Raw genomic sequence first — 19,547 nt, 5'->3', positions numbered from 1 at the left:
GATTGATTTGATTGTAACTTTGGTTACACGTTGTTTTTTGCAGGAAATTTCTTGAATCATTATAGGGTGGAATTTAATAAACTTATCTACTTTAGAAAATTTCTTGAATCATTTTAAAGAGATGTGGTAGGATAATTGAATTAATTTTCTTATAATTTACTCATTTCAATTGCGTAGTACATATCTAGTAAGAAATCTAACATTCTTGCTTTCAATTGTGCAATTCTTATCACTTTTGTTTACTGAAGATGTATTATCAATTTTTTCGTCAACACGAGGTCGAGATACGATCCAATATTACAACTTTATTTTTGTAATTAAAGATTAGTTATTTTGTACAATTAGTTAATTTTTATTGTAGGCCGCATCACTTAAAGTGTAAACATTAGAAGAATTAGTTTTAGTTATTTGTGAAATAACTTTTATTTATGTAATAAATTTTTTTGTTATTATTTAATAATATTTTTTCATTTGAAATAGATAAATGTATATATAAAATATTAATAAATTAATTCTTTTTAAAAAAATTATTACAGATTTAGTGATGGACAAAAATCCGGTACTATTTTGCAATTGATTTAGCGACGAGCTTTTTTGTCGTTATTTAGTGACGACTTTAGCAACCGTATTAATTTTGTCGCAGTCCGTCACTAAATAGTGACGGATGTGGCGACAAACGTTGTTCGTCGATATTTAGTGACTGTATTATGTTCGTCGCAATCCGTACCCTTGTCGTTGTTATTTAATGATGGATTTATCAACCGTACTATTTTCATCGTGACGACTAGGGCGATAAACCAATCCCGTTACGAAATAGTGATGGATTTAATAATGGAAATCCAATTCAATGACGACCTAATTTGTGACTGTCATTTTGTGACGGAATTCCGTCGCTAATTAAATTTAGAGACGGAATAACGATGAAAAAGGTCTATTGCCCCTCCCTGTTTTTCTTGTAGTGAACGTGAAGCCTCTGATTGAATCTACACGAAATTCCAAAGAATTGTAGTAAACCTTCACTTAAATTTCTAGAAAAATTTAACTGTGCAAGATTGAGTTATGTGCTAGCTTTTCTTTCCTATACAACTTCCTATACATAGGTAACTGGTTTGTTCTGGGGCTTGTCCTATGGGCTAGTCTAAAACATGGACTTGAACTGGCTATTTTATCATACTAATATTATGACTAAAAAGTCTGTCCTAATTCCTAATTAAATATTGGACTATCCAATAATTAATTAATTTTTATGACTAATCAATTCTCCGAACTTCTTTTGTGTGTGACCTCTCGGGCTCATAAATTAATTAATCCAATTAGTTATTTAATTAAAACTATTCTAATTAAATTCTAACAGTCGTAAATGACACTTAGCTGTATATTACGACTACCTAGTTAATTATGAAGTGGAATTGCGTGAACCCTTAATAATATAATCTCCGTATAATATTATCCTTCCATCTGCCCTGTCCTCTAGCTCAATCATATGACCTAAACCAATTAATTTAGTAGCTCGTAAATAAATAATATAACACTATCTATTATTTAACCTCGGCCAAGGATTTTCGGTTACTTAATTAATAGATCGCATAAAACCCCTAGTAGATGAATTCCTTATTGAACACCCACTTACCCTGATGTAGGAATAAATCACGACCACCGAGCACTCGAAGCAGTCCATGATTAGAACTATTTTATTGTACTAAGCTAATCATGATATTCTATACATAGGATATTCGTGGTGTTTCAGGTCTAAAGATTAATTATACCATTATATATATTATATGGAAAATTATTGACCGTCTATATAATTTGTCATATAGTTGGTCATGTCCAATAATTCATTCACAATGAATACTTATACATTTACCCTTGTAATATGAGGCTAATTGCTCTTATTAATATCACATATTATTTCAGATGATAAATTGTATGCCGATCTATCCGGATGAATTAATACCCAATTAATTTATCCTATGATCAGGAACATATTTTAGATTATATCAATCATGAATCCTATCACTCATACTCTTTACATCCTAAAGAATAAGATTCATGGATATAAATTTAAAATTTTTTAGTTAAATATAATTAACAGATAATTATGCATTAAATAAAACTGCCCAATAAATAAATAATACAAAATTCATGTCCTACAATACAAATAAATTAGCTTTTAGAGCACTAAATCTAACATATCCATCTCAATACAGATTAGGCTTTCTAACAATCACCCTATTAAAAGCACGTGGAACTTGCTTTTCAACAGGTTGGTAACCATTCTGTTTGGAGACCGCTTTCTTAAGTTGAGAAAATAGACCAACTTTACTTGAAACTCGTTTGAGGCTAAGGCTCCGTTTGTTTACGTAAAATATTTAGTTGGAAAATATTTTACACATTTTTTGGTATTTGGTAGGATGTAAAATTTAGTCAAACGTAAAATATTTTTTAGTCAACAATTGCAGTTACTTTTGCTTAATTTTACGGTGTTTGGTAATACAGAAAAATTGGTCAACTGTAAAATATTTTACAGTCAACAATTGCAGCTAGTACATTAGGAGAAGAAAATATTTTACGGAACTCACTGTATATCTAAATACCAGAAAATATTTTTCAGTATTATATTTTCTAGGAAAATATTTTCCCCCAATAAATTATTTTACGGCAAACAAATAGAGTCAAAGAAAATATTTTATTTTTCAAGAAAATATTTTTTACTGAAAATATTTTTCATAAGCAAATTATTTTACGGCAAACAAACGGAGCCTAAGCTAGTAAAATAAGTTCCTTTTCATATTGGTAATGTTTATACATTTCCATATGAGTGAGGCTCCCTAACGATTATCTTATTAGAGTTACATAAGTCTCGCACATCATTTGAGGCTTACAAATCATATGCGGCCCACATACCCTAATTATTTTTTTTGTGTTTTATAATACAATTAACTAACATATCAACTAATCAATTATGATAAATTAGATCACACATAACCCAATTACCCAAAATGATCAGATCGTTTTAAAGCAAATTCCTCTCTATACACTTTAAGCAAAAGAATAAAACGTTACCATACAAAGAGCCCTTGTTTTTACATATCATCGTGCATGTCAAAGGGAGAGTCGTGGTTCAAGAAAGGAGTAAGTCAAGGTAGATGTAATGAAGACCTGGACCTTTTCTTCTGTAGACCAGCCTGCTTGGACATGTTCTCAAGCTCACATGGGACTAGGTCCATCCATTCTCCAATCTACCTTAGAAATTAAATTGGAGTTATCGAACCGTTTGAGCTTATGAAACCCGTGCCAAACAGCTTTACACTCGTAGTAGATTTGCTTTTATCTCGAGTTCAAATAAGTTTGAGAATTAATTTTTTTTATAGTCAATTTCGAGATGCCTTATGTATGACTAACTTTGATCATGTCTTTTTAAAAAACAAATTATATATATTATAATTTAATATTTCTAGTGTGAGTGTAAAAGACTTTCCCGGTCATTAAACAAAAAACATGTGCCAAACATCATGCACATTGAACGGCTACATGACAGTAAGATAATTAAATCCAATGAGACAGACCCTACTAGGTCAGCATTATTAATATCAAAGTAGGATACACTTAATATTGTCACTATTCCAAGCTTTTTTCACCTAATGCATAGCATTGTTTAGGTTTTCACTAAGTAAGTCAAACCGGCCTACAAAAGATATAGATTATCTCATAAATTGGCATATTTTCTTATTGAAACAGTCACTTTAGAAAGTGAAACTAGAGGTACTAAACACCATTAACATAAGTAGACTTCAATTATTTTTTGTTTAGCCGTAACTTTTACTTATTACATGCGGGTTTGATTTAAAACTGCCATGATTCATATCATAATGCTACTAAATAATTATGAGAAATTCATAAAGTATGGTGTGTTTGTAGTTCTTGAATTGGTAATAGGACTAGTGCACTCTGTACATATTGGTCCCCCACTTGTTATACCATCCTTTTTCAGTATTCTAATTTAATGGGAATTTGGTTCTTGTTCTCCTTCTATGCTTTCCTATTGTTAATGCATTTAAGAATACTTCAAGTGCATTTGAACCAATATGGTGTACTTAGTGCATCTTCAATTATACCATAAATGGAAAACATTTACTATTATTTTCTGGTTGTACAAAAGATGCTTATTCTATTTTATTCATAGACTTAAATTCTCTCCTAATATTATCATGTTTCAAGGGTAATTCAATAGCAGTAAACTAATGATAAAATTATAATAAAATGATTTAAACGGTTTATTAGCATCAGATTCTCTCTATCCAATTTCTTTATTCATTGCCCACTTTTTCCCTATTTTTTCATAACAAGTTTATTCTTTATAATTGTCAATTATAAGAGGATGAATTGAGTCTTGTTGCTTATGTATTACCTCATCTTTCCTGCATTTGTACCTTTAAATTGAAGAGCTTCTAGAATTACGTGTGAAATTCAGTGTTTGGTCATCTAGATCGTTTTAAGTCAAGAGCAAGTTAGATCTTGTGAGGTTGTGATTGTAAGCTTTGGAAAAATCAGGCCATGTCAACCATTAGTATGATTTCTTGTTGACTAGCTAGCTAGATCACATTATTCAAATTACTTTTTTTTTTTTTTTGCTGGGTTAGCAAGTGAATATTTCATCTCAATAACAAAAACTTTAATAAAGTCATGTACAAATGTGTCGGCAATTTACAAAAGAAACAAAAATACCTTAAAACATAACAGATAAGCTAATGAAAGTTTATTGATTACAAAGCTCCTTATTATATCTATTATTTCTGAATTTCTTGCCAGTCATCATTTTGTATCCAACTTCATTATCCAGATACCATTACTTATTTGAAAACAGTGAAACTCAACAAAATGAGTTTATCTTAGACCATTTCAAATGTAGTTAAACTAGTCTTTGATATAAGTTAGTGCAACTTTAAACTTCACAAAATCCCATCTCCCTTATTCTTAGCTCGGACGCATCTTAAAAACAACCATTAAAAAAATAATTAAATTTATTATAAGCTATTAAATTTAGTCATTTTAAATCTCAATAATTTATTTTAAACATCTTTTTTAAATTTATTAGTTTATTAATTCAAATTTGATGGTTGAGATTTAAAAGAATTAAATTTAATCAAATCTTATTATTTATAATACACCTCATTTGAAAAAGGATAAATAGTACTATAGCCCCCTATGGTTTGCCGAAAGTGCACAGAACCCCTCTGTACTTTCAAAAGTGTACCGGAATCCCCTGTAGTTTGAAAACGTAGCATCACAACCCCTTCCGTCAAACAAATCGTTACTTTTAATAGTAAGTGTGCTACACGCGCCTGTATTGCAACTTGTTTTGTTTTTTTATACATTTTACCAATAAAATAAATTTATACATTGACTAAAATACCATTTTCACTAAAAAAATAGAAAAAATCAAACTGTCCTCTTCCTTTACCCACCCACCCACCTACCTCGTCAACCTTCTCCCATCCCCAACCCCGTGAAGATGTGCATTTAGGGTGACGCATCAAGAGAAGTAGATTTTTGCACCACTCAATATGGCAATAAAGTTTTAAAAGATAGACTTGTGGAAGGAGGGAGTTTCATATGGGTTTATTATTGGTTGAGCAGGGGAGAAAAAAGTGCAGATATGAAGAAATGTGCAAGGAGATTGACAAGATCCAACGAAACTTTATATGGGGTTCAGAAGGAGAACGGAAGAAACTTCACTGGGTTTCTTGGGCTAACATGTGCAAACGTAAAAAGTTTGGTGGTCTTGGTTTAAGAGAAACAACAATCGTTAATGAGGCTTACATGGCTAAGCTTGGATGGAATGTCCTCACTGCGCCGAATTTACTGTGGGTTAGAGTCCTGAATGTGAAATATTTCCATCACGATCTGCTCAATTACTCCACCAAGTCTTCCGACTCGACCATTTGCCGTGGGATCTTGAAAGGGAGGGAACTGCTTAATAAGGGTCTCTAATGAGTTGTTTATAACGGAAAAAAGATTCGATTCTGGCTCGATAGATGGGTAGGCAATTCTGAGCTGATTTCTCTTGCAAATCTCCCTGTTCCTGATAGCGAGAAGGACTTGACTATTGAAAATTATATCGAGGAAGATGGATCTTAGAATTGGGGAAAAATTTCAGGCCTACTTCTCGACGACGATCCTACTTCAAATTGTTAGCTTTTGAGTTATCAAGGATAATACAGACGTTAAATGGAACTGCTTGTGGAAGCTCAAATGTCAACAACGTATCAAAGTCTTTCTTTGGAAAACTGCCCTTTAAAGAATTCCAACTTGCGACCAACTTGCCAATAGAGGCATCGTGGATAGTGCCATTTGTCCTTGGTGCGCTGCAACCATTGAAGACGCCAACCATGTCTTATGACATTGTGTTCTTGCGCGACAGGTGTAGAACTTGATTTTGCCGCCCAACTCTAAGCCCTATTTTTTCAATCACAATTGGTCTGATTGGTTTAACAATAACATTAAGTGTTTGAGAAAGTATCGTGGGGTTGCTTGGAACATTTTCTTTGCCATGGCAGTTTGGTGGATTTGGAAGTGGAGAAACGAGAGATATTTCAAGAGTCTTCCGCACAATAACTTTTATTTCTTGGCGAACTTCATCTATAGACAGGCCATGGAGATGGGGGAGGCGTAGTATGACAATAACACCTTTATGCACCATACTAGTCATGAGATTTTGGTTGGGTGGAAGAAACCAACTCAAGGATAGAAGCTTAATATGGACGGTTGTTCAAAAGGTAATCTGGGCATTGCTGGAGCCGGGGGCATCTTTCGCGATGTTAATGGTACTTGGATCTCCGGCTTCGCTATTAATTTGGGGATTTCTTCAAATAATAAAGCTGAGCTAATGGCAGTTTGGGAAAGGCGTAGAAGGGCCGTTGATTTGGGCATCATTTATCTCACAGTTGAAACTGAATCGCTAATTACTACTCAATTGCTTAATTCGCAAGTGCCTTCGAATAGGCCCCTCAGATTTCTCATCGAAGACTGCAAGCAGATTCTTGCCATGAAGAGTATCACCTCCAGCATGTCTTCCTTGATACCAACCAGTATGCTGACTGGCTCGCTAACTACAGTCTTCAGTTGCATTTGGGATGTCATTCACTTGAGTCTCCTCTGCCGTGTCTTATGACCATGATCGAGAATGATAGATAGGGAGTAACTTACCCTAGAACTGTTGGTGATTAGTTTGGCTTAGCCTCCCCTTGTATATAAAAAAAAGGCAATGCAAATGTCAATTATCAGCAGGTGTTGCATTTTATATGCCAACCACGGATCCATGTTGATGTAATCCTATGAATTACCTAAGGCTAATTTTATTCTGAAACAGGCTAAAAAAATCAAAGAAGCATGCCAGGCAAAAGAGAAAAAAGTTTAAAGGGACCATGGCGTGTTGAGTAATGCAATATTTGGTTAAGTAATTTCGTCGAACAACTTGGTGGGATTGGTTAAAAGGTTGAGTATTAAGTAGGTGTATGTGAGAGATGCGGTTGTGTGGAGGTGGGTTTGGAGGCCGAGTTTGAGGAGATGGGTGTGGAGGATTTGGGCTTGGTAGGTGGCTTTGGTGGTTGACAGTCGTGAGGGGTGTTTTTTTCTTTTTTTCCCAGAAATGATGAGGATGTGAATGGGTTGGCTCTCTTTGCTCTTTGACTATAAAGAAAGATGGAAAAAGAAACCATTTGGAAGCTGAGACTAGGGAAACAAATATAGCCCCAACGGTTGCAACTGGGGGGTTTCGGCGGTAGGCATCGTTGTGATTCGATAGTGGCTGGGTTTCGAGCATGGTCATTGGGCTTCCTCGATTGTCATATTTTAACTCACCCCTGAAATTCTTTTGTGAAAAATAGATGGTAGGGCTTGCAATGAGACGTCCCACAACACCCTTTAAAAATAAGGGCATTTGTTTCAATTAACAGCTTCCGTTACAAACTTGTCGGAAAAGAGACGGAAGGGATACCTGTGCCACTTTTTTAAACTACAGGGAATTTCGATACACTTTTAAAAGTACAGAGAGATTTTGTGCATTTTCGGTAAATCATAGAAGATTACGGTACTATTTATCCTTTAAAAAATGAGAAAAAATAAAAACAAAGAAAGATTTTCACCCAAATGTTTTGACACGAGATAGCATTGGTAACGTTACAGTTTTTTGAACCACAACTATTTTGAATATTTTTTGCTCAATCTCCAATTTAGATCATGCCAAGATACTAATATACTTCTAGAAAGGCTTGGTGGCAATAAGTTCTTGAAAATCAGGTAAAGTTTTGGGAACTACAGAAAAATCAACCAGGGACCAGTAAAAGGTGGGGTCGACAAATGACAGTGTTTTCTCATCATTTGATAGAAAAAAAAAAAAAATACAAATGTCACGCGCCGAAAAGGCACGGAATTCACGGATGTGTGTTGTACTGTTCAAATGTTAACATCCCAAATCCCAACCACAACGCCAGTCTCTGCAGTCAAGTCAATGCTCAAATAATGTACTGAAATTGAAAACTTTGCACTCTCTCTTCTCCTCTTGGCCTTTGGCCTTTGCTCCTTGATGTTGATGCCCAAGTTTCAAACCCAGCCAACGCCCTCTTCACCTTTTTACTTATGATTCATGCTTTGATGCAATAGTTCCCAAATCGATTAGCAAAGTATGCAATATCTTAATTGATGTAAATAATTAATTTAGACCTCTTTTGAATTACAAAAAAAAAAAAAAAAAAGACTGTTGGAATGCATTTTTTCAATACCTATTTAATCCACAACCCCACCAAATAGCAAAAGCATACATAGTAGCAAAATAAGAGAGTTAATGTCCGAGGGATTGTAGGAAGTGATTAGGTAGCGATTCATTTGATTATAAATTTTGAATTTGAACTTATAGTGTTCTATTATAAATATTATTTGACCCTTAATTTATATGAAGTAGACGCTATTACATTATAAAATTTAATTTTTATATGAATATTTTAATGTGAATGTATTTAAAATGAATTATTCGTTGTATAGGAAATAAGAGAGCTAATAAGTTGAGAGAGAGAGAGAGAGAGAGAGAGAGAGAGAGAGCCTAGTAAGAGAAAGTGAGGCTTGAAGACCTCAAAGAGCACAACAAAACAATAAGCAACCTCCTTGGCACCACAACAAAGCCTTGTTTTTCACTCATTCATCTCTTCTTCTCTCTCGGTCTTTCTTTGTAGAAGTGAGGGGAATTGAAATCCTATCAATGGAAATCATCTCAAGGCCTCAAGAGAAAGAAAACCCTTCTCTCATAAACTCACCAAACAACTATGGAAGCAGTACTACTAGCAACAACAACAGCAACAGCAACAGCAATGGAGGATCATCATCATCATCATTCCACCACCACCACCAAGTACCAACCCCACCATTGACCCCAAAAACCATCTCTAGATCTGAAACTAATCCATACCCTACAACCTTTGTACAAGCAGACACATCTACATTCAAACAAGTTGTTCAGATGTTGACAGGATCATCAGAAACTGCTAAACAAGCCTCCAAAACAACTTCTTCAGATCCACCAACACCACCATCATCATCCAACAGAGGCTGCATACCACTTATCAAGACTTCACCAAAGAAACAAAGCTTTAAGCTCTATGAGAGAAGGAATAGCCTGAAAAATGGACTCATGATCAGCCCTTTAGTCCCAGGATTTGCACACAACTCAGGCTTTTCGTCGCCCAAGCCGGAGATCTTATCGCCGAGCATTCTTGATTTTCCATCACTTGTTCTTAGCCCTGTTACAACATTAACTGAAGACCCTTTCAACAAGTCTTCTCCATCAATGTGGAGTTCATCTTCTGAAGAGGAAAAAGCTATAGCTGAGAAGAAGTTTTACTTGCATCCATCACCAAGAACAACAACGCCTAGAGACTCTGAGCCACAACTCTTGCCATTGTTTCCTCTTACTTCACCCAAAATTTCAGGCTCTTCTTCTTGAGAAATGTTGTTGTTGTTTAAGGGTGTAAAATTGAGTAGTTGAGAGAAAAAAGTATTGGTGGTATTTAAGGGTCTTTGAAGAAGACAGGTAGAGTCTTTGCTTCAATTGTAAAATTTGATGTCTCTTCTTCCATTGTTTGTTAAACTTCCTATTGAGTAAATTCTTGAAGCTATCAGCTTGAGATAAAACTGCTGAGTTTTGATGGTGATATTTTTACGAGTATTATTGTATGTCATCCCTTATATAATAGAATATTTATTATATATCTAAGAAATATATAAATTTTTACCATACAAAAGAGATGATCGTGGCATAAAACATCACACAATTTTTACCTTGTTGTTTTCACTTTCTCTCCTCATATTGCATGCGAGTAGCTAAGGATGCATTTCTTGTTGATGCTATAGAGAGAGGAAAAAAACAAGGTTTTACCAGAAAAACAAAAAGAATAAGAAAGAAAAGTATTAGCTTTGTTCGACATTTACAATGTTGTAGTAACATTTACCATCATGAGAAGGGTCATTTAGTTCTTAGTGAGTTACTGCAAGAAGAATAAGTTAATCTCTCTCTTGATAAAAGCTAGTAGTGGACAGGGATCAAATTCAGATTCTCTGCATATATGCAGATGCATGTGATAAATGATGTTAATGGGATAGGATCAAATTCAGATTCTTGCATAAATGGATACTTGATACCAAATCATTAAAAAGATAGTGCTATATTTTCAACTTTTATAAGGAATATGTAGTTATTTACACACATGAAAAAGAGCAAATTTTTTTTTTTTTTTTTTTTTTTAAAGTGTTGTAATTGCTAGTGGCCCTTGAAAATAAATCAAGTTCATATTCCCAAGTCACAACATAGGATTACATGTTTATGCTTATATGTTTTATGTGTAAATTTTGCATGAGAAAGAATAGAAAGTGAAGAGTGAATATCTAAGAAAGAGTGAGAACTAAGAGAGATTTTGCTACGTATTTAATTACTAGCCCAACAGAGTACAGTACTATATTCAGCTGCAGTACAGATGAATCCAGGTTTCTCAAAATTGCAAAATCTGACCTATCTAAGGATTATACCTTTAGCTTAGGGGTATATTTTAACGTATGCTCTATGTCAATAGTCAAATGATATTTATAGTAAAGGGTATAAATTTGTAGTCAAATCATTTGATTACAACAAATTGTTATCCGACTACTTTACTAAATTCTTAAGGACTTGATGGCTCCATCTTGCTGAAGTCATTTGTTTTTTTAATTCACCTCATGAGATTTGAAGTAAATTAAATAGAATTGTTTGTCTACTTATGATTGGAAGAACGGTTTAGGATATATAAACCACAATGTGTCTTGAATCTTGCGGTTAATTCTCAGAAGTTTTATGCTTCTAAAAGTGGCCCTCTTCGTATGATAAAGGTTTGAAAATAATCCCATAATCTGTTTAAATTTTTAACATGGGCAAATGATGGAGATATGGTCAAGCCACAATGTGAACAACATCTAGATTATTTCCTTAGGAACTTCTTATGTTGGTTTATACATGAGTTGCAAGCCACATTTATCTTGTGGAATAGTATATATAAATTGTTAGAGTTGGTGACCCAAATTTTATTTGGCCCAACCCAAAAAGTTCGCGGTGCGACGTGAAAACTTATTTTTGGAGAAAAAAATTAAGGGTCTGTGGTGGTAGCGAAGGTCGAGGGCCGATAGTTAAGGGTTTTATTTGTATGAGCCTATATATAGTAATGTATTTAGGTTTTAGGAGTTAACTCTATTTGCTCACCTTTTGTACCAATTCTTCGATATAGTGAATTTGCTCCTTCTCTGCCCGTGGTTTTTCCCGTCAAGGGTTTTCCACGAAAAATCTGTGTGTCTCTTATTTTTCTTTTCGCTTTCTGTTGCTATTGTTTGTCGTCTTTGATAACATAAATCTTACGAATAAAAATTTTGAATAGTCAGATGCTCTAAAAAATTTAAGTTCTGAAATCTAAATTATTTGACGGCCAATGATTTTTCAGTTGAAATTTCTAAAAGGCAAGAGGGGAACAAGATGGCTCGATTAAGCATTGGCCACTAGGTGGGGTTGGGAATTCATGACGAGAAAAAGAACATTAATTAATGATCCATCAACCTTGCATGAATAAGCCATCACTTTTCTTCCCACAAATTAAAGCTCATCATGTGTTGTCATTTGACTAAGAGCTGTGGGAAAAAAGTGGGGAAAAAGAAAGTGGAGAATTGTGATAATGGGTGAAAAAGAAGAGAAAGATGGCATAATTAGTGAAAGCAGAGAAAATGCCCTTTTTGTGTTAGTTTTTTTCGCTTATATCTCTCTCAATAAGTCAAATAATTGGAATAAAAGAAACTACACGCGAATAGAATCGAAAATTTGTTCTAAAGCGAGAATAGGTTTGCCTCCCAATAATCACGTTGGGTGGAATAATCAAATAATATCGATTCATTGTAATTAAAAGTTTCGAATTTTAATCTAACTATGTTCTCACATGACAAATATTGCGTGGTTCTTAACTAACTTGGAGCATGTATTAGACTGTAGTGCTACACTATGAGATTTAATTTTAAGGTGAATCTAATGTGCATCTTGATTTCTAGATATTAGAAAAGAATAAGAAAAGAATGGAATTGAAAATTAGCTGAGATTCTATCACCGCCAATAAGTGTCACAACTTTTGCAAAGGACTGTCTTAAAGATTGCACTACATACAGAACTTTTGGAGCAAATGCTTTTAAGCCAAAAAGGTGGGAGTAAAATGTGTTATACCCCTTTGTGTTTTTATAAAATTGTGTCATAAATCATATGTTTTAAAAAGTAGTATTATAAATTCTGTGTTATTGAAAACGTTGCAAATAATCTTTTACCGTCAATTTTAACATGAGTGTGATACACACACCTATAATGCAAATATGAAACATATCAAGCTGTAAATCACATGGAGAATGACTAAAATTCCATTTTTCTCAAAAGATTATATGACCAAAATACCCTTGATTTGTTCTTAACTTTTTTGTTTCTCTTTTTCTTTCACTCTCACTTCATCTTCACCAACACCACAGCCCACTTCCGCCTAATCCCTCTCTAGTGGAGCTGAAAATCATATATGCAACAAACAACCCACCTCTGCCGAATTTCTTCCACTTCTTCTCCAGACATTTTATTCCTTTCATCATTTTCTTCATTTTTTATTTCATTTCCAATTATCATTTTGGTGGTTTACGTTTAGTTAGTAAGATCTGCAAACGAAAGTTGACACTTACATATACTGTAAACATATATATATATATATATGTATAAGCTTATATTTAGTTAAAACTATCACTTAATTTTTAATCTTACATAATGAAGAATTGGTGTTTCCTTTCAGCATTATTAATCTTAAAATGTGGAGAAAATGGTTAAAAATGTTAGTTGTGCGTATAGAAGTGATGCAGATGGTGGTGGTGGTCCATTGCAAGGAGATGACGAATGGAGATGATGAGTTGCAAGGTTTTTTTTCATAAGAAATATATTATTTTCTTTGCTAAGAAAGAAATAATAGCAAGGCTCAGCTTAGTGGTTAACCCATCAATTTGCTATCAGAAGGTTGTGAGTTTGAATCCTTAGATCTGGTGTTTAGCTTTTTTTTTTCTCATGAACATCTAGTGCCATGTGTCGCCATTTAATTGGAGTAGATGGATAGAACTGTCACGTGTCACCACACATTGAATAAAGAACAAAAGATGATAAAAATGAAAAATAAAAAGGTGGAATTGAGAAAAAAAAAAGATAATAAAGGATAATATGGTCATTTTAGACTTGATGTTAACGGTCATTAACAAAATTAAAGATTGGGGCGAGTGTGCAACATTCGGTGTAACACAAGGGGTTATTTGCGACTTTTTAAAACATAGGATTTATTGTACAACTTTTATTTAACACAAGAGAGTGTGATACATTTTACTCCAAAAAGGTGTTTCTCATCTTCTTAACCCTTAGAAATGCTACCCCTACTACTATCGCAAGATTTTCTGACATTTTCTTTCGTTTTTCTGATCTCTTTATTTCCTCCATGAATAATTTTTTTAGTATAAATTACAAGACAATCTATTGTGTTATGCCTAAGTTTCTAAGAATGTCTATGCCAGTGTAATAATCTAAAACTTCCCTTGTTTAATAAAAATATTTCATGTTACTCCATTTCGTTAAAATTTTGTCAAAATAAATTTGAGGTGCATACACTAAAAATGTAATTTTTTTGATGGTATTGCCTAAATAATAGGGTATAGATAACTACAAAATATTTTGTTAGAGAGTAAAAGGCATCATCCAGTTGTTGCATTATAAGGGTTGAGTAGTGAGAAATCTGTTGGAATCGAGTAATTTAAGAACCTACAAAATCTTGAGGTTTAACTCGATAATTGGAACCAGTTTCATGTAAACATAGAAAAAGTCTTCTATCTGTCCTTGTCAGATCACTCGAATTTGCGTGAGAGTTGAGGCCATCTCTAAGTCTCAATTGGACTAGGGATCCCATTCCTTAAGGTGAAGCCATAAATTTAAAGTTGGGGAGACTAATATTCAATTTAAAGTTGGGGGGCCGAATGTTCAAATTTTATAAATATTACATATAGTTTTGTAAATCAAAATAAATTACATATGTTTTTTGCCCCCTAATACTACCCCTGCCATCCTTCATTCTCTCTTATGTTTATTTCTCCCATTTTCTTTTGCAACTTCTTTAGTGCACGAGCTTTGTCTCATTTTCTTTGTGCCCCGGCTGGTAGCCGGTGGTATAGCCCATCTCCCATCCCCTCTCTCTCTTTCTCTTTTACTTTTCGTTCTATCTTCTTTTTTGCTTCTTTTCAGTTTTTTCTTTTTCTTTATCTGTTTCTTTTTTCTTTGGCCTTTTGGTTGCTAATAATCCCAGATCTTGTGTTTTGGGTTTCTTCCACCCAGATCTGGTATTTGTTTTTGGTTCTCTCGCGACGATTTATGTTCCTTTCTCCGATGAAGTGACTATTGCTCCAAACTCTCAGCTTTCATGTTGATCATCGAGTTTGGTGGTATTTTTTGAGGCCTTTTGGTGGACCACGTCTCCACCACTTCTATGCTAGAGCTCTGTCATGTTTGTGACTATTAGAGTCTCTGGCGGTGTGTTAATTTTGGTGGGGTAGCATGTCTTGTATATCACACTCATTCCACTCGCCTCTGGTGGGCTTGTGGCCATCTTTAAGGCGTTGTTGGTGATGTTATAGGTATGGGTTGTTGCTGTTGAAGGTATCACTAGTGGCTCTTACTTCGGCTGCTTTGTGTCTGTTGTTTGGGGTAAGGGTTTATGTTGTTGGGCCTATAGGTTTGGAACTAATTTTGTTTTTGTGGTATGGGCTTGCCTCTTAGCCTTGTAATCCTATCTAGTTTTGGTATGTGTCTTTTCTTGTTGGGCCTTGTGCATGGTTTGTTGGGCCCAACTTTCTATTATATCATTTGTTTGTTAATATAAATTTTATCTTCTGACAAAAAAAAGGCTGGACTAGGGATGCAATAGCATAGGTTTATGGAGGGGAGAAGTGACCTAACCCCATGTTATGTCCTATCACCTAAAAGGTACCCACAACACCTGCCCTGCCCCCGTATTCTATATCTTCATCCCCCGCTCCCACCCGGTCCCTAAAATCGCCGTGGGAAATGGGGATTACCTGTAGAGTTTTTATTATCATTTTAAACCATGTGATACTAAATTTAGTTTGAACCAAGTAACTTCAAAATATAAATTAAAGTTATAATAATGATAAATATAATTATAGGTGTTAAATAAAGGTCAAATACTAATTATATATGAAATCATGTGCTTTTAGTTGAATAGTAAAAATAATATTATACTAACTAAGTCTTAAGCATTTAAAATAAATTCATACCAAAATCATTGTGTATGAGAACTATTTGTGGAAACAAAATACTTCTTTGTGTTATTGGAAGCTCATTAATTACTATAAGTTTTTATTTGTTATTGCATTGCAACATATAATTAATAATCAAAATTTTTTTGAAATATCATCCTTAATTATATATTTGAAACTATCTTAAAACGACTTGGAACAACTAAAAACAAATATTTAAAATTGATTATGATCATAGTAGTTAAATTGATATATTTATATAAAATGATTACAAAGGTCAAGTAATGGCATGTTGTATCTTGATTAAAAGAATGATTACAAATCCTATTTTATAGTTGATTTTTTTCTCATCCATTTAGTAATACTTTGTCTAATTTTATTTTTCTACAATTTTAAATTATAACTTCAAAATTTTAATATATATACAAACTAAAAATATAAAAGTAATTGTACATGCATTGAATCGAAGAAGGCATGGGTAAGATCTTTTTCAAATTGTAAAGAGTCATGACAATATTATCTTACATTCTTTCTAGTTCGTCTTTGAAGAGTTGTGCAACATATGTTTCTGAAGAATGAACTTAGTTAGGTCCAAGCTTCCCAAACATGTCTAGGCATTACCTCATGTAAGATTATAGGAAGTAATCTTTTTAAAAGACATGACAATCTTTAGATCTGTCCTATCAACACACCTTGATAAATTAGATACATATCTATCAAGGAATCATAAGTCATCCCTAACCCATTCAATAACTACTTTTCTACTTGTCACAAGGAGTGTGTACATACCCATCTTCATTTCGCAATGCCGCCTTCTTCGTTCTCAACACATAATTTAGGATGGCACAAAAGTTAAAAATATCAACTTTCACTTTGAGATTATATTTTATCTTACCCTTGATAGTCATCACAGTGTTGAAAACATTATAAAAAAATTCTTTTCAATATTCATCCATTCAAATTATGATGCAAAAATGTGTCCGCTAGTAAGACAAATCCTAAAAAATATTTTTTTCATCCATTTTTACCACTCTCCAAAATTAGTTATATTGTTTCCTAACATGTTATTGATTTTATGGTAACGGACTACTTCGTGGTGAGAATTGACGATGACAATCGAAGAAAAAATTCTTCTATCCACTGTCAGTTGAAAAAGCCTTTGAATGTTTCATACAATACGGACACGACAACCTCCCATGTGTACTCTAACTAGACAACATACCATATACCGAAAAGTCGTTAATTGTCTACATTTGTCTACATTAAAGTTGCCGTCAGTTGAAAATTTTATTGTGTTGGCACATCATAACAAGGTGACCTCACTTCCATAATTTTATCAATTCATCAATTAAAGGATTTAAGTATATATCAATGTTCTTACCGAGATTCTTTGGACTGGGAATAAGAAGAGTCAAGAATATGACAGTATTCTTCATATACATCCACGGTGGCAAATTGTATAGTGTAATTATCACTGACCAATAAGAATAATGTTGAGAATGTAAGTTGTGAGGATTAAACCCATCCAGGCATAAACTAAGCTGAACATTTCTTGGTTCAATAACAAAATTTGGATTTACTCTATCAAAGTGTTTCTATGTCTCAACGTCAAATGAATGCCATATATTTTCATCCTCAACTTGGTGTCTATTGTGCCACTGCATATGTTTAGTTGTAATATTAGACATATATAACATTTTAAACCTTGTAGTTCGTGGAAACCACCTCAACTTTTGATAGGCTATAAGCTTACACTTTTTTACCAACTCTTGATGGCTTAAACGTGAGTGACCACAACGGGAACAAGAATCCATGTGACTTCTATCTTTGCAAAATAATATACATCTATTTATACATACGTCTATTTTTTTCATATCCCATTCTTAAAGGTCTCAATTCATTCTCGAACCTATAAAATCTTTCAAGTAATTATGAGTTTTTGGCAAAGGTTCCCTAATTGTGTCAACCATTCTATTCAAGCATTGTTCACTCATATTTTCTTCAAACTTGATATTCATAAAATGAGACATAACAGACAAATGAGTAAGGTTCTCATAACCATCCCACAAATGACTCATCAACATATTTCAAGAGATCAAAAAGTTGTTATGCTTCTAGATTAGGTGTTTCACATGGTTGGTTATGGTCCACAACCAACTCCGGACCAGTAGCATCTAATAGCATCATCTTGTAATTATTTCCTTTGTCAAGCCCATCATAATTATAATTATTCGTAAAGTTTTACTTAGAAGTATTACCATAATTGTGAATTTTCTCCCCATATAAAGTCCAATGGTAATTATAGGGTATCAAACCCTTCTTATAAAGATGGACCATCAAGTGTCAGTATAAAAAAAACTTTTGATTTTTGGATTTAGTACATGGGCATCTTATATTATCACCATCTATGTAATATCTTTGACTACTTGCAAATGCAATAAATTCGTGTACACCTCTAATGAAGGTTTAACTGAGCTATATGTCTAGTGTCGAACGATAATTCATCCATTCATGAATGGACACCATTTTGTTTATTAATTTATTGAACAAATAATTAAATTTTAATAAACATCTCGAAAAAACCAAACTTAGAGATTGGATATATACTTATACGGTTACGTAACCATTTTGGAAAGAAATTATCAATACTCAATTTTTTTGGGTAAAAGAATGGGTACTTCCCTATGAATATTAATTGTAAAAAAGAAATGCAAACACAAGGCAAGGCTTTAGACCTAACGTTGTTAATTTGGGTTTCTAACTCTCAAATTTGGGTCTTTAAAAGACAATAATTGAGATTTTTAGAGACCCCATAGAAAAAAAAAAGCAACACCAATGGGGATTTGTAAAATCTAAATATATATGGAGTCTACCACTTTTGGTATCTTTTAAGACAAAATAGAGCCCCAACCTCCATTTTTTCTTCAACAAATTAAGAGTTTGCTTCTGCCCCAGACAACTTCGAGGTTGGAAACATCTCTTTTCCATTTCTATTTACTTTGCTGCTGCGGTTGTTATTGTTGCCAAGGGCGCCTGCTTCACTTGAGTTGGTTGGCTTGGTCTAAAAGATATTATATTACCATGGGACACTTTGGGCTTTTGACTTTGAACCTCGCAAACACCTGTATTCTATCAAATGGGGTCCTACTTCTAGTATCAGTCTTTCAGCCTATCAAAACTCGTGTCTCTTCGCTGAGATGTCAGTAGGTTAGGCAACTCGTAAAATTCCTAAGGCAAAATTTGTTGAAAAAAATAGAGACTGATGCTCTATTTTGGTTTAAAAGATGACAAAAGTTGTGGACCCCATATATATTTGAATTTTACAAACCCTTATTAGTGTTTTTTTTTTCTTCCCATGGGGTATCTAAAACTTCAATTAATGTCTTTTAAAGACCTAAATTTAAGAGTTAGATCAGAGATCCAAATTACATTTTGAAACATCTATTGAGGATGCCTTAATGAAGACAATACTAGAGGGACCCGTAGGTAACGTTACAAAGACCTAACATTTCCTACCTCTATTCAAGGGTGGAGCTACCTTGATCTCACTGTAGGCACAGGCCTACACTGAGATACATTTATTTTGCTTTACACTCTTGGACTAAAGCCTGTGCAGCTCAATTGGTTAGGTTCTTATTTAAGAATGTGGCTAACAT

General features: G+C 33.7%; 2 protein-coding genes across 2 annotated transcripts; both read left to right on the top strand.

Moving 5' to 3' along the window:
• The first annotated feature begins 5,667 nt into the window (after positions 1-5,667).
• Positions 5,668-5,994, top strand: LOC128071179 (uncharacterized). The gene has a single exon (XM_052664146.1). It carries the CDS (start codon positions 5,668-5,670, stop codon positions 5,992-5,994), a length of 327 nt encoding a protein of 108 aa, XP_052520106.1.
• Positions 5,995-9,256: 3,262 nt separating this feature from the next.
• Positions 9,257-9,997, top strand: LOC128071178 (uncharacterized). The gene has a single exon (XM_052664144.1). The coding sequence runs from the start codon at positions 9,257-9,259 to the stop codon at positions 9,995-9,997; it is 741 nt and encodes a 246-aa protein (XP_052520104.1).
• The last annotated feature ends 9,550 nt before the right edge of the window (positions 9,998-19,547 follow it).

Source organism: Budorcas taxicolor, unplaced genomic scaffold, assembly GCF_023091745.1.
Source record: "Budorcas taxicolor isolate Tak-1 unplaced genomic scaffold, Takin1.1 scaffold2757, whole genome shotgun sequence".
In the NCBI taxonomy this organism is placed as follows: domain Eukaryota; kingdom Metazoa; phylum Chordata; class Mammalia; order Artiodactyla; family Bovidae; genus Budorcas; species Budorcas taxicolor.
Note: the sequence above shows the minus strand (reverse complement) of the source record. Positions and strands in the feature narration are given on the sequence as shown.